The sequence below is a fragment of the Brienomyrus brachyistius genome, chromosome 3, assembly GCF_023856365.1.
Source record: "Brienomyrus brachyistius isolate T26 chromosome 3, BBRACH_0.4, whole genome shotgun sequence".
NCBI lineage: Eukaryota > Metazoa > Chordata > Actinopteri > Osteoglossiformes > Mormyridae > Brienomyrus > Brienomyrus brachyistius.
The window spans coordinates 1,062,602-1,087,310 of record NC_064535.1 but is presented as its reverse complement, the minus strand read 5'-3'; the positions used below and the strand labels follow the sequence as shown (position 1 = coordinate 1,087,310).

At 49.6% G+C, this 24,709-nt stretch overlaps 1 protein-coding gene across 49 annotated transcripts; it reads left to right on the top strand.

The window, feature by feature from the left end:
* The first annotated feature begins 3,227 nt into the window (after window positions 1-3,227).
* On the top strand, window positions 3,228-22,077 carry hmgcll1 (3-hydroxymethyl-3-methylglutaryl-CoA lyase-like 1). 49 transcript variants are annotated; one of them, XR_007396990.1, is made up of 12 exons: window positions 3,228-3,437; window positions 5,556-5,761; window positions 6,419-6,496; window positions 7,891-7,998; window positions 8,267-8,362; window positions 8,682-8,830; window positions 10,015-10,078; window positions 10,241-10,429; window positions 19,436-19,561; window positions 19,876-20,636; window positions 20,997-21,041; window positions 21,102-22,077. XR_007396990.1 is itself a non-coding variant. In XM_049008600.1 (10 exons), exons 2-10 carry the CDS (start codon window positions 5,666-5,668, stop codon window positions 19,975-19,977), a joined length of 1,008 nt encoding a protein of 335 aa, XP_048864557.1. In that variant the 5' UTR covers window positions 3,228-3,437; window positions 5,556-5,665; the 3' UTR covers window positions 19,978-22,077. The 49 variants fall into 49 exon arrangements, 1 of the variants encoding a protein (XP_048864557.1); XR_007396992.1 differs by lacking the exon at window positions 20,997-21,041 and adding an exon at window positions 20,742-20,756 and having other exon boundaries at window positions 19,876-20,681; window positions 21,177-22,077; XR_007396976.1 differs by adding an exon at window positions 20,757-20,816 and having other exon boundaries at window positions 19,876-20,696; window positions 20,997-22,077.
* The last annotated feature ends 2,632 nt before the right edge of the window (window positions 22,078-24,709 follow it).

The following is a 24,709-nucleotide window of genomic DNA, read 5'->3' as shown; positions in this document are numbered from 1 at the left end:
CCTCCAATTGTACAGAGGGACATGATCATAACGGAAACCCTACATTTGTAGAGGGACGTGATCATAACAGAAACCCTCCAATTGTACAGAGGGACATGATCATAACGGAAACCCTCCATTTATAGAGGGGCAGGATCATAACGGAAACCGTCCAATTGTACAGAGGGACGTGATCATAGCGGAAACCCTCCATTTGTACAGTGGGACATGATCATAACGGAAACCCTCCATTTGTACAGTGGGACATGATCATAATGGAAACCATCCATTTGTAGAGAGGGGCGGGATCATAACGGAAACCCTCCATTTGTAGAGAAGCATGTGATCATAGCGGAAACCCTCCATTTGTACAGAGGGGCATGATCATAACGGAAACCCTCCATTTGTAGAGAAGCATGTGATCATAGCGGAAACCCTCCATTTGTACAGTGGGACATGATCATAACGGAAACCCTCCATTTGTACAGTGGGACATGATCATAACGGAAACCCTCCATTTGTAGAGAAGCATGTGATCATAGCGGAAACCCTCCATTTGTACAGTGGGACATGATCATAACGGAAACCCTCCATTTGTACAGTGGGACATGATCATAATGGAAACCCTCCATTTGTACAGAGGGACATGATCATAACGGAAACCATCCATTTGTAGAGAGGGGCGGGATCATAACGGAAACCCTCCATTTGTACAGTGGGACGTGATCATAACGGAAACCCTCCATTTGTAGAGGGGCGTGATCATAACGGAAACCCTCCATTTGTAGAGGGGCGGGATCATAACGGAAACCCTCCATTTGTAGAGGGACGTGATCATAACAGAAACCCTCCAATTGTACAGAGGGGCGTGATCATAACGGAAACCCTCCATTTGTAGAGGGACGTGATCATAACAGAAACCCTCCAATTGTACAGAGGGGCGTGATCATAACGGAAACCCTCCATTTGTAGAGGGACGTGATCATAACGGAAACCCTCCAATTGTACAGAGGCACGTGATCATAACGGAAACCCTCCATTTGTACAGTGGGACATGATCATAATGGAAACCATCCATTTGTAGAGAGGGGCGGGATCATAACGGAAACCCTCCATTTGTAGAGAAGCATGTGATCATAGCGGAAACCCTCCATTTGTACAGTGGGACATGATCATAATGGAAACCATCCATTTGTAGAGAGGGGCGGGATCATAACGGAAACCCTCCATTTGTAGAGAAGCATGTGATCATAGCGGAAACCCTCCATTTGTACAGAGGGGCATGATCATAACGGAAACCATCCATTTGTAGAGAGGGGCGGGATCATAACGGAAACCCTCCATTTGTAGAGAAGCATGTGATCATAGCGGAAACCCTCCATTTGTAGAGAGGGGCGGGATCATAACGGAAACCCTCCATTTGTACAGAGGGGCGGGGTCATAACGGAAACCCTCCATTTGTAGAGAGGGGCGGGATCATAACGGAAACCCTCCATTTGTACAGAGGCACGTGATCATAACGGAAACCCTACATTTGTAGAGAGGGGCGGGGTCATAACGGAAACCCTCCATTTGTACAGAGGCACGTGATCATAACGGAAACCCTACATTTGTAGAGAGGGGCGGGGTCATAACGGAAACCCTCCATTTGTACAGAGGCACGTGATCATAACGGAAACCCTCCATTTGTAGAGAGGGGCGGGGTCATAACGGAAACCCTCCATTTGTACAGAGGCACGTGATCATAACGGAAACCCTACATTTGTAGAGAGGGGCGGGGTCATAACGGAAACCCTCCATTTGTACAGAGGCACGTGATCATAACGGAAACCCTCCATTTGTACAGAGGCACGTGATCATAACGGAAACCCTACATTTGTAGAGGGGCGGGATCATAACGGAAACCCTCCATTTGTAGAGAGGGGCGGGATCATAACGGAAACCCTCCATTTGTAGAGAGGGGCGGGGTCATAACAGAAAACCTCTTTGTTTGCATGGAAGAGCTGCTTTTGTAAACACACATTTAAACATAAAAGCCATGGCTGCTTGGGTGGTCCAGTTCCGTGTTCCACTGTCCCTCCCAGACACACACAGAGTGTGAGACGTGCTTCAGGGTTACTCTCTGTTTTCATGGAGACCTTTAGGCTGTCAAACATTTCTGACACGCAGATTTATGACATAATGGACTGAGCTGTTGTGTTTCTTAGAAACCAGCATAAACACAAACACAGTGAAAGAGCTTTAAAGGGCAGAGGAGGGGACAGACTCACCAGAGCAGCGCACTGACTGAAGGCAGACCTATACCATGGAAAACTAAGAATAATAGTGACTTACATCCAGCACATCATCTTGAACAAAGACTTATGAGTGAGGGAAACAGAGTGTATGACTGCTGTAGGTCAAGCCGGGCATCAGGAAGGCAAGGCCTGAAAGAAGAAAAATGCATAAAATTGCAAATCAGAAATTAAGGCAGCTGAAGTGAATTGTATCTGAATTATGAGTCACTACGCTGTTTCTCTGTTTGTTTAAAAAAAGTCGCAGAAAATTCGTCACTACTGCATTTTCCACTCTGCTGAGAGTTTGCCTATGAGTCTGTGGAAAATGTTGACAGATTTAATTACAAGCGACATGGCAATGTGGCGTTCCGTCTGAGCAAAGACCCCGGTCACAGGGCGGATTTGCTTGTTAGAGCCGCCGTAAAGCAGTTTCCTGTGGCGCCTGTGTAGCCTTTTGTGAAATGCACGATAGCTTTTGAGGTCATTAGCGGTTAGCAGGAATCCGTGATACACCACCCTAAGGTCAGCCAGTCCTGTCATGTCATAACACAAATGAAAAACATATTTGCTGTTATTAGCTGGCAAAGAAAAAGATCAGCGGCTGTCACTGAGCTTCAGTTCATTTGAAGTTTACTCTGAAGGAACGGAGAATGTAATTGGATTTATGATTGAGGGTTGCTGCAGGAGACTGCGAAAACGTATATCCACAGTGCAGTTGCTGAAAATACATTTAGCCGTTTCGCAGCATGCAGTCAAACACACGCCTCTTAGCATGATTTTTGTTTTCCTCCGGTGCTCACTGTTGAAAACACGGCCTTTCCTCGATGACCAGCAACTTCTGAAAAGGTCGTTCACTGAACCATAGTAAACTTCAGCAGTCAAACAAGTCAGGCACCAAATATTTACGTGCAATGCTGCTGTTGGCTTCCAAGGCAGAATGCGTACCAAAGGCTGCCGGCCTCAGGAGCCCCCAGGGCTGCTCCCTTGCTGCTGGACAGTGGGAGGGACAGTGGAACAGTGGCCCCTCCGCAAAGGTCAGCAGCTCCAGTGGGTTAAAACCCCGGGCGCTTGGCGCGGCTGCTTTCTGTGCGGTAATCTGTAACACACATGCGGTGTCTCCGGAGAGGACGACCGTGGAAAATAGGCTCGGGACTGCTGGTCTCCCTACAGGAGTGGTGTCAGGTAACCTGTTGTTTTTATAAAGACTCCCGCGTCTCGCGCAGAATAACATTTCCACAGAGCGGCGTTTCCTCGCGCCCAGCAGTGCCGGCGGCATGGCTGGGGAGGAGGCCGAGAGGGCTGAAGAATGAGTGCAGTTTTCCCACAGGCTCACGGCCCCGGGCGTCAAGTGTCCATGCCGGCTGAGTTTAACTTGCCCCCACTGCTACGCCCTGCCTGGCTTAGCCAAGGCGATGTCAGATGGCGATTATTAAAAGTGACAAACTCAGCTGTAGGACCCCTCGGCCGTTAGCGCGCGAATGTAAATTTGATTATTTTCTCTCCCGTGGCGTGACCGTACTTCCCCCCTGACTTGTCGTTGGTAGATCCAGAAGCCGGCTGAATCTGACACCTACACCACAAGCAGTATGTGCCGAAATCCAAAATGGATCCAGAAACGCAGGCATTTTATTAGATCTGGCAGCAAACGCTGACAATTAGCGTAAACATTGGAGCTGTGAAATGTAGACTTAACTCCTCAGTCTTCAGGGTGGGATGGATTTAATCTGTTAGTTGTCGATGTTTCCTGTATTAATCACAGGCCTATGAATTCTTGGGGAGACACAATGTATCTAAACCAGTTTCACACATTTGTTTCATCCTAAACCTTAAAACGGAAAATGTGCCCCCCCCCCCCGCTCCCAGTTGTTACAGATGTTCTCTTCCTCGGGATTAAATGCTCCAAGTTCAAGGAGGTGCATAAAACTCCACAACAAATGCAATTCCATCTGTGTACGTCTCCTTTCCTGGGTACATGCCTCACAAGCGTGCAGCTTGGTAATATACTGCAGTAAAAATGCCTTTAACCACAGTATCCATCACTGAGGGCCATTTCTGTGGCAGCTCCTCCGGTCCTTTTCATATGTATCTTAAACGTGAAGCTTCTTTGTCCACCTGCCCTGCATTCCGCACAGGACGCCCCTGCAGACACTACGAGCTGCTGCATGTTAGCCTGAGTGCCCTGGTGCCTGTGGCTTCTCCCTCAAAGCTGGAGCTGCGAACATCATCTCCTCCTCTGCAGCTGTTGGCGTCGGGGCTCAGCTTTGCGGAAGCAGCCTTTTAAAAGGTCGTTTGCGGCAGCATAGGAGTTTGGCATCTGGTGACACTAAACGCTCCGGCCTTGCGGAGGGAAGCTCTGTCTGTCTTACCTCAGTGTTAACGTAACACTCAAGTAACGTTGAAATAACGCTTTTTGATTTTTCGTATTTGAATAGCCCCAGACAACAATAAGATGGTTTGTGGTTGTTTCTGTTCATTTTCTATATTATTTACATATGTTGAAGTGTACAATGACTTTTAATGGAAAATTACCATTTTAATAGAGAAAATGATCCAATATTTAGAAACACATTTTAAAAAGAAAAAAAATATATGTATATATTCTGATTTCGGATGGTTTATTACTGTTTTCTGTCTAAGGTAAATTTACTGAAGGTGCTGATCTGTGGTTATATCAGATGAAAAGGTGGGAATTCTGGTTAAAATATCTTCTGTCTAAACAAATAACTGCAAGGCTGCTATTTTGATCCTGAGATGGCCTGCTGTCTCTGAGATGGCCTGCTGTCCCTGAGATGGCCTGCTGTCTCTGAGATGGCCTGCTGTCTCTGAGATGGCCTGCTGTCCTGCTTCCCTGAGGCGCAAACATGGCTGACACCCGGGACGTGAGGGGGAGGGGCTGTCTGCTGTCTGCCCCCCCCCCGTTTCCGCAGTGCTCGGTGATCCCAGGGGGATTTCGGACAGGATTTTATCACACACCGCTCTTCATGTGTGGTGGGGGCTGGGGGGGATTCAGGTGATCAGTCAGGGGGATGGGGGGGTGATTAGCTTGAGTCTGGGATTTTTGCTGAAACAGGAGGGTCGCGCTGCCAGAACTTTCCCCTCGCCATGGACTCCATGATGACGTGCGGGTTTCTACTCTGTAATGCTAAGCCGTCTGTCCCCCTGGGGCCCTCGCTCTCTCTCTCTCGCTCTCTCTCTCTCGCTCTCTCTTCATCCCTCCCCCTGCCTCCTTCCCAGCCAGTGATGATGCTGCCATGGCAACAGCTGAGTCACCCTCCCTAACCACCTATCGCTATCTGACAGGATTCCTTCTGCGGCGCCTTTCTGTAGCATCACTCTCCAGCGACACGTGCGAGCAGCAACACGATCGGAAGAGGCGAGTGTGCGAGCGGGCCAGGCGTGCCAGCGGGCCCATGGGGAACGTCCCAGTGCCGGCGAAGCACTGCTTCAACGTGGAGCGGCTGCTTCCGGCGTACCCTCGGCTGCCACTTTGGATGCAGAAGGACAAGGTGAGCGGGGTACGGCGCTCCACGCCACACAGGCTGTTTCTGCCACAGATGGTGCGATAACCAGGCTGGGGGGGACATGGAGACTGAGGGAGAGGAGGAGGGGCGGTCAGCAGATACTCACGCTGCCCCCCCCCCCCCCCCCGTGTATGTTTAGCTCCTGCATTGTCGCGGCAGGAATTCACTGCAAAGCAAGTCTCGCTGTGATTTAGGGCCTGGGGAGAAGGTGGCCGCAGTGCCTCAGCTCAGGAAGGTGGAGCTCACAGCCTTCTGGCTAAGTCTGCTCCTACGCTCCTCATGCAGGAAGAGGGTCACGGCCCCCCAGGATCATGCACTCTGCCTCCCCCTGCCCCCCAACCTGTCTTTCCTCACCAATGACGCCTAGTCACCTCTGCGGCCGATGGCGGTTCTTTACGACCAGCTGTTATGTTTTTTGCACACATCTGGTGGATTGTCAGTGACTCGAAAGCGTCCAGCGAGTGCCGCTGTGAAGCACTCAAGCGGCGGTGGGCCGCCATTTTCAAGACCCCCGTTTAGGACTTATTACCGTGCATCTGACCAAGGGTGCTGAAAGATGGCGGAAGATGAATATTTTGACAGGATGCTTTCCATATCACAGCCATTTTGTAAATGCTAACACTTTCTTTGTGTGTATTCCAGGTGCAGGCTCCAAATCAGCTCCCAGAGTTTGTCAAAGTTGTGGAAGTTGGGCCAAGGGATGGACTGCAGAATGAAAATGTAAATTATCCATTTTTTTTTTCTATCCCCACTTTTATTGGTCAGTTTTTTTCTGAAAACCAGGTTTTTTAATTGACCCTCAATCATAATGTACTAGTAAACACTGTCCATTCCTTTTTTGCTTTTTGGATAATAAGAACATATGAACATAAGAACTATACAAACGAGAGGAGGCCATTCGGCCCATCAAGCTCGCTTGGGGAGAACTAAACTAATAGCTCAGAGTCGTTAAAATCTTATCTAGCTCTGATTTAAAGGAACCCAAGGATTCAGCTTGCACTACATTATCAGGAAGGCTATTCCATACTCTGACTACACGCTGTGTAAAGAAGTGCTTCCTTAAATCCAACTTGAAATGTTCTCTCGCTAATTTCCACCTATGGCCACGAGTTCGTGTATTTAAGCTAATGCTGAAATAACTATTTGGTTGAACAGCATCCAAATCTGTTAGAATCTTATATACCTGGATCATGTCCCCCCTCAGTCTCCTTTGCTTGAGACTGAACAGATTTAGCTCAAGTAACTCATCTAGTTTTTATTAAACACCTTTAAAATGCAGGAAAGGGCATCTGCAAAGCATTTCTGGAGAGGAAAAATTATATCCAGAAATATAAACAGGTTATGTTTGAAAGCATGTGCTGTCTGGGCAAAGGTAGAGTGTGATGTGGGAAATGTGTTTGCAAAGCATGTTATCTGTGACGCAAGCATGGTAAAGGAGATGGCCCAGAGTGATAAAGGCAGGGGATCGGACATTGTGTAACCAATGTCCAAAAACACTGTCACCTTCAGCATTGGTAATCAGGATGATCTGACACTCTCCTCCAGTTAAAAGTTATGCCAAAATTGTATCTCTGGTTAAAAAAACACACAATTTGTGCCGATTTGTGTTAGATTACTGCTTTTTAGAGCTGAATTTGCTAGGTACATGAAACCCAGAGACAGATCTGCTTCACTAGTTAATATCCTGATTCCCTGTACTTATTAAATAATTGGATTCTAATACAAATAGGTATCTCATTTTCATTGGTGACACACTAAGGTTCTTGAAAAGGGAGCAACCTTTTCAAGCTTGAATCTTCTCAGCAAGTCCCTTAGAACCTGTTCCCCATTTTCCCACAGACACTGTATTGATGAAATGATACAAACCAACCTTGAAATATAATATGATTCTACCAGATGTTACATGTTTGGTGTGGTTAAGAACAATTAAGATAAGAGCTTTATCATTCCCATATTTATGTCCAGAAATATGCGACTATTTCAGAAAGTTACAATAACCGGAAACATGATTTAAGAAATGAAACTTGCAAAGGCAGCAAGAAAGTATTGTCAGAAAAAACATGCTTTATTAAAATAGCCCACAAAATGTCTGATGAATTTCCTCCCTTTTTCAGGAAATTGTTCCCACCAAAGTGAAGTTGGAGCTCATCCACATGTTGTCTAAAACAGGCCTGTCTGTGATTGAAGCCACCGCTTTTGTGTCATCAAAGTGGGTACCACAGGTAATATCTGTCTTTCTTGTTTGCCTAAAATCTCTATGAGTGCTTTATTAGGTAATCATTCTTTTCTGTAAATCTACTGAAAGACGCACGCTGCAGGGAGGGAAACCTTGAGAAGCACACTTGGATATCTCATCCCGCTTCTTCAAGTGTCTCGCTAGACGGCCCGCGTTCCCACGGAAGCTCTGAAAAGGCACACTCAGATGACGATAAACATGACAGTGTGCTTGCTGCTCTGTGCTCAACCCTCGGTCACTTTGATCACTCCCAGATGGCTGACCACACAGATGTTCTCCGGGGAATCCTCAGAGAGCCGCAAGTGAAATATCCAGTACTGACACCTAATTTTCAAGGCTTCCAGGCTGCTGTAAGTTTTTATTATAGAGATATACCATTTGATTTATAAATGAGATACTAACTTTATATCAGATATTTTATATTTATGTTTAGTGATGTTTTAGCTGGATATATCATTGAAGAACCTTCCTTCAGTACTTCTCTCTTTAGTCTTGAAGCAGGGAAGCTGTTGTTTATAAGTTCATGTCTTCAGTCAGACACAGGAGTCCACTCTCTCCGCTTGTAGCCTCAATAAGGAACAGCTAACGCTAACGCTAACCCCACTACCCTCAACCCTGACCCAACTTACCCTTGACAAACGAGGGCTGATGTTTTCTGTTGCTTCCAAGGTGGCGGCAGGTGCCACAGAGGTGGCTGTGTTTGCTTCAGCCTCTGAGACCTTCAGCCGGAAGAACATCAACTGCTCCATCGATGAGAGCATGCAGCGGTTTGAAAAAGTCCTCCAAGCTGCCAAAAAGGCCCAGATACCTGTCCGGGGGTTAGTGCACTGCGACCGCTTAGCCAGGGGAATATCCTGGCCGTCAAGCTTGTAAATAATCCACTTAGGTCCCCAGTAATGGGCAATAAGTCACACAGTTAATGTTTACTATGATGTCTGGCTCCCCAGCAGAGGCAAAGTGTGCATAGCATCTCTTGGAGACGGATGCTCAGCTTCAGAGGAATGAAGAGGGCTGTAAATCACCCAGCCAGCATCACAGCTCTGCTCATCATGTGGAAAATCCACATTACATCCATGCTTCCTAACACTGTTTGGACAAAGTCTACTGTCAAGTTGGAGCAGATGTATACATAATGTTTTTTGTATGTTTTTCACCGCGTTTAACAGCTGCTCCGTGTGTACATGGCCAGGGGAAATCCAGTTTTTTAAGACTGAACTCAAACCTCTTTGGCTCAAATCCCTTCATTCCTGGAGCATGAAAAATCTCTATGCCAGCACAAAGTTTATAAAACTCAAAGCTTATAATTTACTCGATGTAAAACTTGTATATGCTTTTTAAAGAAAGTGACAGTTTACATTTATTTCCTTTAATTACCCATGGAACCTAAACCACATCACAATGAAAACTCTCATGGGTATTTATTATTTAGACAAGAAATGCAGAAAGAGCAGAGGTCAAGGGTGAATCAGCAAGACGGATGCATCCACATCCTCTCATTTTTTGGTTATTAATAAAGACGCAGCTGAGAGAGCAGAACCAGAGGGTCTCCAGCTTTACAGGAGCACCTTTCAGGCCGAGGGAAAGCAGCAGGAACTCGTCACGCGTGGCCCGTTTTGGGAAATGTGACTTACCCATGAAATGTTTCGCGTTACGATGAACGAGAGCTGCCCCTTGCCCCTCTACCTGGGGAGACCCTGTGGACTCTGGTAGCGGAATCGGAGATATCATCCCCCAAACAGGGCACGCCATGTATAGAAAGACATGGATCCCTATTTAAATCCCCAACCTAACACCAGTGACCATATCAGCAAAAGATCATCCTACCTAATTCATACAAGCTTTATGACTCAGGGTGTTGTTCTGTCACATAAAAGGATTCAGTCAACCGTGTATGTTGGACTGGCTGGAAAAGCATCAGAATATTGACGGCCATTTATTTAAGTGGTAAATCTAAGATTCGGGGATATTTAAATGTCATGTTTTCTCAATGTCTTTGTCTTAGGTATGTCTCCTGTGCCCTCGGATGCCCATACGAAGGGAAGATAGACCCAGAAGAAGTGGCAAAGGTTACAAGTCCATTGTAACCCTACCTACATTTTTTAATATTTCACCAGCGAGTATCATAGCTGGTGACGGAACGAACCCCAGCCTGCATGTTTGGGATCCCAGCCATTATTTTTTTCCACCTCCAAGCCACACAGATTTGATTGGCCGCATTTCCCGTCCAGGTGGCAAAGAGGCTGTATGATCTGGGCTGCTACGAGATCTCGCTGGGGGACACCATTGGGGTGGGGACGCCAGGCAGCATGGTGCGGCTGCTGGAGGCCGTGCTGACGGAGGTGCCGGTGGATGCCTTGGCGGTCCACTGCCATGACACGTACGGCCAGGCCCTCGCCAACATCCTCACGGCCCTGCAGGTGAGCCCAGGCACCCGTGCACCGCTGACCCCTTTACCGCGGCTCAGAGTCAGGACCACGGTGGAGACTGAGCACAGGCTCACCCTTACGGTCTTCTGATGAAGGACCATGCCTGTTCCTCTTTTGAGCCAGATACTTAACCTGTGCTACTGCAGTGAAATACACTGCTGTGTAAATGGGTAAAGTTATAAATGAGGACCAGCCAGAGCAGAAAGTAATAACGTGAAGCTCTCAGCCAGGAACCACAGTTCAAGAGCCAATAGTGAAACTCGGGAGTTGCAGGAATATTTTAGAACCAGATCAGGTACCTGTTGATATATGTACATGATCGTACATGAAGATGGTGTGTCTATATTCGGTGGGGGGGGATGTTGAACGCACACGCACAGTTCAGTGTAGGACTTGTCTAATGAGAAACACAATCTGACAATTAGAACAGGGGATTCCCTAGAGGGAGCGAGTAAAAGACATGGAAACACACCCCCCACAGCAAGGCGGGGGCCCCTGGGAAAGCATGGAGAGGAACCTTCACAGGTCAGGAAAGGTGGGGGTGTTCTGCACTTCAATATTGGGTCCAGGACCAAACAACTGCAGGAAAGTGAGAGAGCGCCCCCTTCTGGAGCCTTGTGCTCCCCAGGGCCGCACCAGTACCTTTGGGGCTCCGCCTGCTCTCCTGTTTCATATGACAGTCAGCCTTGACAAAGCCCCCCCCGCCCCCGACGCATGCAGGGGGGTTGAGAGCGAGTCCCTGGAGGGTGGGGTGTCTGAACTCGTCTGTCATTGAGCCCTCGTGACACCTGTGGGAGCCGGGGGGGGGGGTTTGGGGGGGACTGTAGCAGGACGGGGGGCGTCCTTTCATCACCTGCCCCCCCCCGCACACTGAGCACATGGCGGATGGCAGAAAGGGAAGCCTGTCTCTATGTTGCTCACCCCCCCCCACCCCCGTCTTGCTCTCTCTCTCCGTCAGGCAGGCCGCGCCGTTTAGCCGAACACAGGACTCTGCCGGTTCAGGGCGAGGTTACGACCGCACATGACATGAATGAGCCCCGCTGTTACCACCCCCAACCCCCCCCCCCGTGTCACTGTAAACTCTGTGTCCCGATGCGGGTCCGATTTCAAAGCCGGGGGACAGTACAGCGGCGACCCGCGAGCCGACCTACACCCGACACCGGATCGACTTCTTATTTTTACCTCGGCGCCTGACATGGTACCATTTACTCTGCAAAAAATAACATTTTCCTTGGCTGTTTATGCGCATGTCGCAGGACAGTTTCTGAGCTGGAAATAGGCTCTCGGAGAGCCGCCATTAACAAAGCAGCCTCTGTGGGGCTGCTGCCCCCCACTACATGCATTCCGGCTTGTATTATACCTAGAGAAATATTTTGGAAATTTTCTGTGTGCTCGTGTGCCACACTCCGAGAGGGAGCTACGGTTCATGGCGAGCTCCGATCTGGGAATTCACTCCCCTGGGGAAAAGGTTTTTTTCATTGTGAATCAGCATAAAATTGATTCATCACAGCTGCCCCATGACCACAGAAAATAATAACAGCTTGGGAAATTTGTCCCCCCTCCGCATTTGTTCACCCCCACCTTGACAAACAGGGTGGAAATGAAAGATTTTATCATGGCTTTTCATTACGGGGGTGCCGGTGCTTCACGCCACCAGCTGTGAGAGAAATGAATTCTGTCAGCCCTGTAGGCAGGGAGGCCGCCTCTGCTTTCATCCTTGATAAAGACATTCCTTTCTCTGTGAAGCCTTATTTCGGAAGCTTTCTTGAGCACCTTTCCAACAATGTAACTTTTCCAACCTCTGGCTCTCCACACAATGGAGAAGGATATATAGTTTAACTCTGCGGACTTGACCTCATCTAATCCATCACACCTCTCCAGACGATCCCATGCCGGCTGAGCGCAGACAGTTGGGAAATCCTGCTCGGCCAAATTAACTTCCCGTCCTGTGAGCATGAAGCCAATTTACGGGTCCGCTGTAGGAGTTTTGCGGGAGGCTGAGATTAAACCTTCTTTGCTTGGCCAATTGATGGTAGACAGTCAAAGTAATTTAAAAAGTTTGAACATAAAGCGGACTCCCTCAAAGGCCTCACTTTTTCCAGAGATTAACCATGTGGAGGACATGTGAATGGCATCCTGGGAATGTCGCCATAACCTCAGGAGATGTGCACCTTCTTAGGGCTGTGGCTATGGAGATGTGCACCTTCTGAGGGCTGTGGCTATGGAGATGTGCACCTTCTGAGGGCTGTGGCTATGGAGATGTGCACCTTCTGAGTGCTGTGGCTATGGAGATGTGCACCTTCTGAGGGCTGTGGCTACGGAGATGTGCACCTTCTGAGGGCTGTGGCTACGGAGATGTGCACCTTCTGAGGGCTGTGGCTACGGAGATGTGCACCTTCTGAGGGCTGTGGCTATGGAGATGTGCACCTTCTGAGGGCTGTGGCTATGGAGATGTGCACCTTCTGAGGGCTGTGGCTATGGAGAAGTGCACCTTCTGAGGGCTGTGGCTATGGAGATGTGCACCTTCTGAGGGCTGTGGCTACGGAGATGTGTACCTTAAAGCTACTTCATGTAAATCCCCAGCAATCTGGATGACATTCAAGCAGCATCAGAACAGAGCAGCGGTTACTCTGCTTTACACTCATAGTTTGACTTTCCTATAGCCCATTCACACGGCTATTATTTCATTATAAAGAAACTCATAACATCGATGAATCTGCGCCTGTGACTGCTGCCATGTTATTGATGTTCTTCGTGTTTTTTACGGAGGGCAGGTAAGGAGATGAATCAGGAGCCAGGAGGATTTTCCTGGGCTCATTGGGATCTTCATCCTTTCTGTTATTTAGCAAATTTCGGGACTGTTAAACTACACAGGAAAAGTCGCCCTGCGGCTCAGGGATGCTTTGTTAATTTCTCTTAAAGCGATGATATCATTAGTGCCCTTAAAAAAACCATCCTCGGTTGTGGTCGGGGGGTCACCGTGGGACAATCTCTCAGCAGCAATGACCACAAAACCGATTTTTCGCAAATCAGCTTAGCTTAGGCATGACGAACCCATCGGTCTTTCCAGAAACAACCGGAAAGACACCGTGCAGCTTTAATTAAAGTCCTTCAGAGTACAAAAATATGCTGGTGGATTTCTGGAGCATGACCACGGTCGCAGAAGGGGACTCAGGCCGCCGCGGACGCCGCATGCATTCGATTACAGCTCCTTTGTTGTGCAGTGAGGGCGGCTTACAGCGGCTCTTTGGGGTCAGAGAGCAGGCGGGATGTCGGTGCGTTAGCTGGCTACAGTGAGTACCGCGCACCAGCCGTCATGTCGCTCGCGTACAGTAGCAGCGTGAAAAGACAGAAAAGGTCACCTTGTTTCTCAGGAATTTAGCCACCACTGTCAGCCAAATGGAGCCTAAAGTCAGTCTCTTCCCCATGCAAGGATTTATCCAAGGGTGTAGAGCAGGCGTGGCATCTGCTCCAGACCCAATGCCCTGGGCCGCGGCTCTGACAGCTTTCCCAGAACCAGCGGGCTCAGCATCACTGGAAAACGCCTTTTTCATACTCTCCATTCATGAGTCTTTTTGACCCACAAACAACCAGGGAAACGCAGCCTCGCACATGTCGCTGTTTTATTTATTGCTGCTTGGAATACCGTGTCCGGCGTATGCCGAGCCCGTCGCGGTCCCGTGTCCTCTGGTCAGATTCCCTGGTTTATTTTGAGAAATGTCAGCATGGTTCGCTAGCATCCCCGGGCTTCTCGCCACGTCAGAGGCTGAGAGAGGCCCCCCACTCAGCTTGCCACGGACCTCCTTCACGGGCGTCTGATGCTCAGAACTGCAGCCTCTGAAGTATCTTCCCTCAGGAAGGTATTGTTTTTATAGGAGTCACAGCTGAGTGAATGCCACGCTCTAACAAGGGGCTCACATCTGTTCTCTGCCTTGTGTTAAGCTAACTGAACACTGCCAGTGCGAGTTTTCTGAACACCGCTCCTCACCAGTGTCGGCGTTTGCTACTGAAGGTCACGCGGTTCCTTCTCAGCATCCTCCTGCCAGGAATCGTTCACCCTAGACCTTGGGCCTCTGCCATTTAGGAGCGGGATGTGCGTGGACTGGCACAGTAAATTACCCCTTGGTGTTTACACAACAACAATGTCTGCCCGGTACGATATCCGATGGTGACGTTAGCGAAGCCGAGATCTGGGAATGTGCAGAGCTGCGGACACAGAGGAGCAGATTACCGCCTCCTGCCAACACAAACAGCAATTACAGTGTGGTCTGACAGGGATCGCATGAAGCGGCACCACATCCCTGACAAAAGGCGCCCATTAAGGACATTTTTCGGTGGACAAAAGCTTAGCTTCGTTCTTGCAGCCCAGAATTCACCCCCACCACCCTGCACCAGTGTCAGAATTGATCTGTCCCGATGTCGTGGCGAGGTCAGCAGGAGGATAAGCATGTTCACTTCGCTCCTCTCCTGGACCTCCCTCCACATCTGGCTCGGCTACGGAAGCTGGAAAAGTTCTTTAATATTCTCCTGACAGTCAAGGGGACCATGTGGAAAACATTCTGATCTCTTAATCCGTGACGCTTCTCGAAAGGAGAGGTTTGGCTTCGTAACCCTTAACGACACAGACGAAGGGCTCCAACAGATGCTGTAAATAACTCGCGGGTGAAGAGCAGGCAGGCTCTGTGGACGTCCGCTTTCCGTCTACCTGGAAGCAGACACTGAAGTAACATTACCTGCACGGCAGAGGCTGTAAATATCCACGCGGTCAACTGGCTGCTTGGCACGTTGCTGGATTCCGGACCGGATGAATGTGCCGAATGTGACATTAAAGGCGGATCAGGCAGAAATCAGCAGCAGCACGGATATGGAGGCCTGCTTAAGACATCGACCTCCTGCCCAAACAAGCAGGGTTTCGCTCAGTATAAGATGCTGAAATGTTTTTCGCTGATGGCTCCTTACGGATATCAGCACAAACGGAGCCTTTGAACTGATATATACCCTGAATACAAAATGAAATATGTTAGAGAAAAAAAGAATAGGGAAGGAATTACAGCCTGCAGTTATAATTTGTGTTTTTATTTTATAAAACAGGGACTTGGGGCCCGCGGTCAAACAGGGGGGCGACACACAGGCTAAGAGATGCTGTCACACATTGTCACACAGAAGCTGAGAAACACGGTCACACACGGTCACACACAGGCTAAGAGATGCTGTCACACAGGGTCACACGCAGGCTGAGAAGAACGGTCACACATGGTCACACACGGTCACATACAGGCTGAGAAGCACGGTCACACGCAGGCTGAGAAGCACGGTCACACACAGGCTAAGAGATGCTGTCACACACAGACACACGCAGGCTGAGAAGCACGGTCACACACAGGCTGAGAAACACGGTCACACACAGTCACACACAGGCTGAGAAGGACAGTCACACACGGTCACACACAGGCTGAGAAGCACAGTTACACATGGTCACATACAGGCTGAGAAGCACAGTCACACATTGTCACATACAGGCTGAGAAGCACAGTCACACATGGTCACATACAGGCTGAGAAGCACAGTCACACATGGTCACATACAGGCTGAGAAGCACGGTCACACACAGGCTGAGAAATGCTGTCACACACAGTCACATACAGGCTGAGAAGGACAGTCACACATGGTCACATACAGGCTGAGAAGCACGGTCACACAGAGGCTGAGAAATGCTGTCACACACGGTCACACACAGGCTGAGAAATGCTGTCACACACGGTCACATACTGGCTGAGAAACACGGTCACACACAGGCTGAGAAACACGGTCACACACAGTCACATACAGGCTAAGAGATGCTGTCACACACGGTCACACGCAGGCTGAGAAGCACGGTCACACACGGTCACAGACTAGCTGAGAAATGCTGTCACACACAGTCACATACAGGCTGAGAAATGCTGTCACACACGGTCACACACAGGCTGAGAAGAACGGTCACACACGGTCACATACAGGCTGAGAAATTCTGTCACACACGGTCACACACAGGCTGAGAAGCACGGTCACACACGGTCACACACAGGCTGAGAAGCACGGTCACACACGGTCACAGACTAGCTGAGAAATGCTGTCACACACAGTCACATACAGGCTGAGAAGCACAGTCACACACGGTCACACACAGGCTGAGAAATGCTGTCACACACAGTCACACACAGGCTGAGAAGCACAGTCACACATGGTCACATACAGGCTGAGAAATGCTGTCACACACGGTCACACACATTCTGAGAAATGCTGTTACACACGGTCACACACAGGCTGAGAAGCACAGTCACACACGGTCACACACAGGCTGAGAAATGCTGTTACACACGGTCACACACAGGCTGAGAAGCACAGTCACACATGGTCACATACAGGCTGAGAAGCACGGTCACACACAGTCACACACAGGCTGAGAAATGCTGTCACACATGCTCTCACACAGGCTGAGAAGCACGGTCACACACGGTCACACAGAGGCTGAGAAATGCTGTCACACACGGTCACACACAGGCTGAGAAATGCTGTCACACACGGTCACATACTGGCTTAGAAGCACGGTCACACACAGGCTGAGAAACACGGTCACACACGGTCACACACAGGCTAAGAGATGCTGTCACACATGGTCACACGCAGGCTGAGAAGCACGGTCACACACGGTCACATACAGGCTGAGAAGCACGGTCGTACACGGTCACAGACTAGCTGAAAAATGCTGTCACACACGGTCACACGAGTGAGAATGTTATGACCGATGCGAAGTCGCGTAATCGCACATTGCATCACACACACCTGCATGCACCTTCTGACACTTATACATGATTTTTTTCTGAGCAGACAGACGCCAGTGTCATCACCCGTTGCTCAGGGACTGCACCCCACCCAGATCACGTCAGGGTGCCACCTTGTGGAGGCAACTGACAGCATCACGTGGCACTTTGCCGTTAAATCCAGACTTTGACCCTAGCAACAAATCACTAATGTCACACCCAAGTCCAAACTGCCGCAAACAGAAAACAGCAGCTAATCCGCGACGGACGTGATTGTTATGAAGACAGACATTTGCAGATACGTACAGATATTTACATAATTTACTCATGAAATCTTTCAAAGTAAAATTGACCTTTGTCTTTTGGGCTGAGTGATGGAGCACCAGCTTAACATCAGAACCTCCTGCACTTTCCCACATTTGGCACAAAACACAGAAGGAGCTCAGTTTACAAAGTATTCCAGACAATATGCAGGAAATGATCGCTGCACAAATCAGCCAGGACACCTCACGCCTGATTCATATGTGATGTTTCGTGTGGTAGGATGAGCTGAAGACTGAACGTGCCTCTTCAGTGCCACCAGGGCAGCCTCTGGCCATTACGGCAGGATTGCTTTAAGTTTTTCACTTCCAGGTCTAATGACACTTAAACAGGATTTTACCGTCACTGATGCTAATCAGACCACTTCCAGTGGTGATGGGGGGTACAGAGAGGATGCCTCTGATGGTGATAATTCCTCCTTCAGGGAGTTTCCCGTCTAGCTAGAGAAGGGATCCGGTGGCGTACAGGATGACAGTGAGGTTCTCACCCAGTGGGGCAGCAAACCAGGGGTGCAGCAAAACAGGGGGGGAGCAAACCAGGGGGACTGTAAACCAGCGGGGCAGCAAACCAGGGGGGAAGCAAACCAGGGGGGCTGTAAACCAGCGGGGCAGCAAACCAGCGGGGCAGCAAACCAGGGGGCCTGTAAACCAGCGGGGCAGCAAACCAGGGGGGAAGCAAACCAGGGGGGCTGTAAACCAGGGGGGCAGCAAACCAGCGGGGCAGCAAACCAGGGGGCCTGTAAACCAGCGGGGCAGCAAACCAGGGGGGCAGCAAACCAGGGGGCCTGTAAACCAGCGGGGCAGCAAACCAGGGGGGCAGCAAACCAGGGGGCCTGTAAACCAGCGGGGCAGCAAACCAGGGGGACAGCAAACCAGGGGGCCTGTAAACCAGCGGGGCAGCAAACCAGGGGGGCCGCAAACCAGGGGGCCTGTAAACCAGGGGGGCAGCAAACCAGGGGGCCTGTAAACCAGTGGGGGAGCAAACCAGCGGTGCTGTAAACCAGGGGGGCAGCAAACCAGGGGGGAAGCAAACCAGGGGGGCTGTAAACCAGGGGGGCAGCAAACCAGGGGGGCAGCAAACCAGGGGGCCTGTAAACCAGCGGGGCAGCAAACCAGGGGGGCAGCAAACCAGGGGGCCTGTAAACCAGCGGGGCAGTAAACCAGGGGGGCAGCAAACCAGGGGGCCTGTAAACCAGCGGGGCAGCAAACCAGGGGGACAGCAAACCAGGGGGCCTGTAAACCAGCGGGGCAGCAAACCAGGGGGGCAGCAAACCAGGGGGGCTGTAAACCAGGGGGGCAGCAAACCAGCGGGGCAGCAAACCAGGGGGCCTGTAAACCAGGGGGGCAGCAAACCAGGGGGCCTGTAAACCAGTGGGGGAGCAAACCAGCGGTGCTGTAAACCAGGGGGGCAGCAAACCAGGGGGGCAGCAAACCAGGGGGCCTATAAACCAGCGGGGAAGCAAACCAGGGGGCCTGTAAACCAGGGGGCCTGTAAACCAGCGGGGCAGCAAACCAGGGGGGCAGCAAACCAGGGGGCCTGTAAACCAGCGGGGCAGCAAACCAGGGGGGCTGTAAACCAGGGGGGCAGCAAACCAGTGGGGCAGCAAACCAGGGGGGGCGTTGGCTGCATTGTGTGGCTTTTATAATCAGAGAGCAGAATGGAAAGCAAATTCATTCTAAGAAATTTTAAAAGACAAAGTGGCGAGATGTTCATAAAGCTGTATGATGAAGCTTGACGCAGAAATAATCATTTTAAAAATCGTGGACCATCCATGAAGTTTTCCGGAGACGCTGGGGGGGGACATCAGGCAGGGCAGCATCAACCCTGGCAGCCCCTCTCCTAACGGCTCCCCGTGTTCCCATCTCTCCACCAGATGGGGATTTCCGTGGTGGATTCCTCAGTGGCGGGGCTGGGGGGCTGTCCGTACGCCAGGGGGGCCTCCGGGAACGTGTCGACAGAGGACGTCCTGTACATGCTTCACGGCCTGGGCATTGAGACTGTGAGTGTTGTTCTTGGAAGTTTCCAGAAGCAGAAACTCTGCTGCGATGATTTTAGCACCACCCAAAGAACTTCCTCCTGCCAGCCGTTCCTCTTTCCTTCTCCAAATATCGCTGATGGAGGCTAATACTGTGCATGTCTACCTTCCAATGTGTCTTGACATGATGATCTTCTGGTGACAGTTGAAAAACATCTGCGCCCAATCAGAGAGCACTATACAAATGAGGCGGTCTTTCTGGCCTTCGCTTTGGCTCCCCCTGCTGGGCAGTTCTGAGAGCCACATGTTTACTTTTACCTTTTTGTCTCATAACACAGGGTGTAGACCTCGGCAAAGTAATGGAAGCGGGAGACTTCATCTGCAAGGCCTTAAAGCGGAGGACCAACTCAAAGGTGGCCCTAGCTAAGGCCGGCGTTTAGGTGGTGCCTTCACCATCGAGTGAGGAGACCTCGCGTGCCAAACATGTACAGCTCATCCTGCAACCGTTACGTTATGTAAGATGTCACATATTTGGTCTTGTTTAAGAGCAGAGGTGCTGATTGGTTAATAACCACCCCCCCTCACCCCCCAGCACGCCAAATTCACCCCCCGACCCTGTGCATCAGGTCCCTCCTCTGCATGTGTGGAGGTCCTGCTTCCCTGCACTTAGTCTTTGCTCTGTATCTGTTATGTTTATGGCCATCGTCGTTTACATTGTTTTTCATTTTCCCCTCAATGTGTTTGCAATTAAACGGGGGGTTGGGGGTTTACAGGGTCAACAGGCATTTCAAACCAACAAGGGCAGATTATAATCTTCCCTGAAATGTATTTTCATTTCCGGAATTCTCTCGAGGCAGACAGAAGCAGCCCATTGGATGCCATGCTTTTGTCCCCGCCATTTACGCAGCAAGTTCGGTGGTCTCCATGCCCCCCTTCTGCAGACCCCCCTTTATATGATGGAGCCACTGGCAGAGAATAATGGTGCTCTTTACAGCCGCTACCCCACAGACCTGGAGAAATCTGCAGGCAAAACACATCTGCTTACCACTGCAAACAATGCTATTCCTGCCAAAGGCAAGTGCTGATGAACCGGCAGGAGGTGCGAGGGAGCAGCATCCCCCACCAACGGAAACGGGAAGCGCAGGTGAACCAACAGGAGGTGCGAGGGAGCAGCGTCCCCCACCAACGCAAACGGGAAGCGCAGGTGAACCGGCAGGAGGTGCGAGGGAGCAGCGTCCCCCACCAACGCAAGCGGGAAGCGCAGGTGAACCGGCAGGAGGTGCAAGGGAGCAGCATCCCCCACCAACGGAAATGGGAAGTGCAGGTGAACCGGCAGGAGGTGCAAGGGAGCAGCGTCCCCCACCAACGCAAACGGGAAGTGCAGGTGAACCGGCAGGAGGTGCAAGGGAGCAACGTCCCCCACCAACGCAAACGGGAAGTGCAGGTGAACCGGCAGGAGGTGCGAGGGAGCAGCGTCCCCCACCAACGCAAGCGGGAAGCGCAGGTGAACCGGCAGGAGGTGCGAAGGAGCAGCGTCCCCCACCAACGCAAACGGGAAGCGCAGGTGAACTGGCAGGAGGTGCGAGGGAGCAGCGTCCCCCACCAACGGAAACGGGAAGCACAGGTTCACCGTCAGGAGGTGCGAGGGAGCAGCATCCCCCACAAACGCAAACGGGAAGTGTGCCCAGCGCCGGCAAGCTGCTTTGCATTATCTGCAGATGGTTTCCTGTGTGTCCAAAGGTGGTGGAGTCGCAGATATTTTTCAAAATTTAAAAAAAATAAAATCACCTGGATGCAAGACCAGGTGGGTGGAAACTGAGCAGCATGCAAATCACCAGTACTATTTTCAGGGTTGGTGCGAGATTCAGCCCATGTGTACAAGCTGTTAAACCCAGCACCCCTCTACAGGGATAATTCCATTACTCAACACCCAACTGCCCCTCGCTTTCCTATAAGGCCTTGGTGCTATGCAATGACAAAAGTTAGCCATAACGCTGAAACCTTTCGCGGGAATCGTGTGAAACTTCCATCTGTAAGCCGTGATGCACCCGACATAAAACATGGTCGAGCAGGAACGGCATATCCATGGATTGATTTTTGGCTTTCTCGTTAATTTTTTTATTATTCAATTCTTACCAGAAATGCCTTAAAAACACACGTGGTATTGGGTATTAAATTCTGCTTACAAAATAACATTTTCTACTCCTTCAGTTTCCTGTCTCTAGGGATCTTTGTCATCATCAACCATTTGACTCATGCTGTCCTCACTTTAAAACGAACTGTGAAAAACATCGTTTAAAGGCTGTATTTCCTGTTCACTTGCTGTTTACTCTCCTCCAGTAACCTCTTGTAAGAAAAATGACCAAAAGGCAATCAAAGTGCAGGCAATCATGTAACTTTTGTAATTAGCCATGAAATTTAGTATTTTTATTCTGTGAAAATGAGCTTCTCAGTGTTGGCTCTTGTGTGTTACATCATTTTTAATGCTATCTTTGCACACGGACCCTGTCCTATGACCATTAAAGATGAATTGACAGTAACCTTGGTGATGTGAGCCGCTGTTTCTCTCTCCCGGTGGCATCGGGGTCTGCGATGGTATCAGTGCGGACTACGTGAACATGCAGGGTACGCAAACAAACAGCAATGTGAGGAAGCGCGTCACACTGGCCATCTTCGTGACTGCAGAACACGCGGAGTGAGACAAGGCCCATTAGGGAAGGCGATTACGGCAGCAGCGGACGAGGAGCGATCACTCTGCTCGCAGCCCACTGTGAGTCGCAGCCCACTGTGAGTCGCAGCCCACTTTGTCAGCCTCCTTATTGAGCTGTTTTCCTTTAAGCATTTTATCTGGCTACAATAAGCTTTCGTTTTTATCCATCTTTTTCCAGTTCAGCCACTGGAGTTTTTCACTGACAGTTTTGATGTCACAGTTAAAAGTAGCTTTAATGACATAATAATCAGTAATTCAGTGGGGAGGGTCTTTAATTAGGGGAACTTAAATAAAAAGAGGAACATAACCCCCGCCACCCCCGTAAAGACCCGTCTTCTTCAAACAGAATGGTTGAAATATGAGTTTTAGTTTTTTAAAAATGTGTGTGTGTGTGTGTGTGTGTGTGTGTGTGTGTGTGTATTAGCTTTATATTACATTGTGACATTGTGGGGATCAAATGCCCCCCACAATGTGATAAAAACCTGTTATTTTGACATTGCGGGGACCATTTTTCAGGTCCCTGCAAAGATCTGTGAATGCAACCAAAAAACTAAAAATGGCAAAAGCCTCATATTTTGTTTGGTTACTTATGGTTAAGGTCAGGGCTGCGTGGAGGTTAAGGTCATGTGTGTGTGTGTGTATGTGTGTGTGTGTGTGTATGTGTGTATGTGTGTGTGTGTGTGTGCGTGTGTGTGTGTGTGTTTTTCTTGGACATCCGGACTAAGGTTTCAGGGTCAGCATCACCCTGATGGCCATGATGAGGTGTTTTGTGTTGCCATGGAGACCGGCCACCCGCACGGTCCCCCCATTCGGGTTTGCATGTCCCTCATCTCCGACTCAGCATAGGAGCAGCCGCTCTCTCCAAATTCCACATGAATATAAGGAATCATCTAACGGACCTAACGATGCAACGCTTCAGCTTCTTAGTCACCGGAAATCAGCTCTGCAGTCTGGATCCTTTACGCCTTTCATGGTCCTGACAAAGGTTTCATGCCCTGAAGCCCATGGATCAGACCTACACATCCCTCGGTCCTGAGAAGTCCATCAGTGCACTGTACTTACATAAGCAAAACTCTCCGTACAAAATAGGTTGAGATTTCTGAGCCAAGGCATGCGGTTTCACTGCGGCTGCATTTCTGCGCCATGCAGGTTTGCCAGACATGGGAATGCAGCTTGAAAGCAATGCGCACACAGCAGCATGGGCACTGGAAGTCCTGGCTCCGCATTCGGCTGTCATTATGCTCCGATTATGCCTGATTACCTCACAAAGGGCTCGCCGCCCTCAGCACGATGACCGCACACACCAGCGCTACCTGCACGTTCCCTTATAGACCCTCGGCAGCATCGCATGCACCGACCTGTGAGTCCCTCCGTATAGAAACGTCTGTTCTGTGGCTAAATGTAAATATAGAGGTTTAGCGCACAGAGGAAGTGCACGAGCTTAAATAATTGCACCCTTAGTCTGCGCAGGAACCTCACAGCCAACTGACTTTCAAGTAACGTAACACACTTATGAGATCCATATGACGTTTGGTTTCGGATAAATAAGGGAGAGAAAGGTTTATGATTTACGACGTACAGGAAGCAGTACAGAAGAGGTATGATATTTTAGGGAGGGGCAGAGGTTACACAGCATTAATTAGGGACAATGACGAATTCGTGCAGTAGGTCTGTTTGCATGAATAATGCAGCAGTATGAGAGAGGCTGTGCCTTAATGTCTATATCATTCTCAAAACTATGAATTTTCTTCGTGAGCCAGTATTGCAGCCATTCTACATTGTTCTATTTGCAACTCGTCTGAGACCAAGCCGGCCCTGAACAGCCCCCACCCTGTCTCCACCCTCCGCAGAAGAAGGCAGGGAAGCCAAGGAGGTCCCTCAAAGCCCAGGAGATGAGCACCGCTAATCCTGACCCTGATGATAAGGGCCGGTAGCGTGTTGGCTAAGCATCAGCGCAGCATCAGTGCAGCATCAGCGCAGCATCGCTAAACAGCAGCGCATTTGGATGTTTATATTAGCACAGTTACAGGCGCATTCATACCAAACTGTTTGCTTCGGAGTAACTCGTTCACCATGTGTCCCAGTGCGCAACAGCCACTTAGCAACCATAAAAAACCACATTAAACATCTCATATTATTGTTTGTGTAGCACTGCTGCTCGATTCAGAGAATTTATTTCTTCGGTGCCGGATGAAAATGCTGCCATTATAAAAAGGATTCCTAAAAAGTACTATTCGCCTGTAGCGTGAATGAAATGACCGTCGGTGGAGTAATGATCAGCTAATTGCGCTGAAGTCACAAGTTCTAAGTTGCCGTTGCTTAAAATCTCAGTAGTTATTTTTTTCCAGATACATTTTCATGAGGATCTTAATTTGAACATGACCTGGAGAAGCACATAATGTACGGAGTAATTTATTTCTTAAATCTGTTGAAATAACCTTCCTGCCACATTGTAAATCATT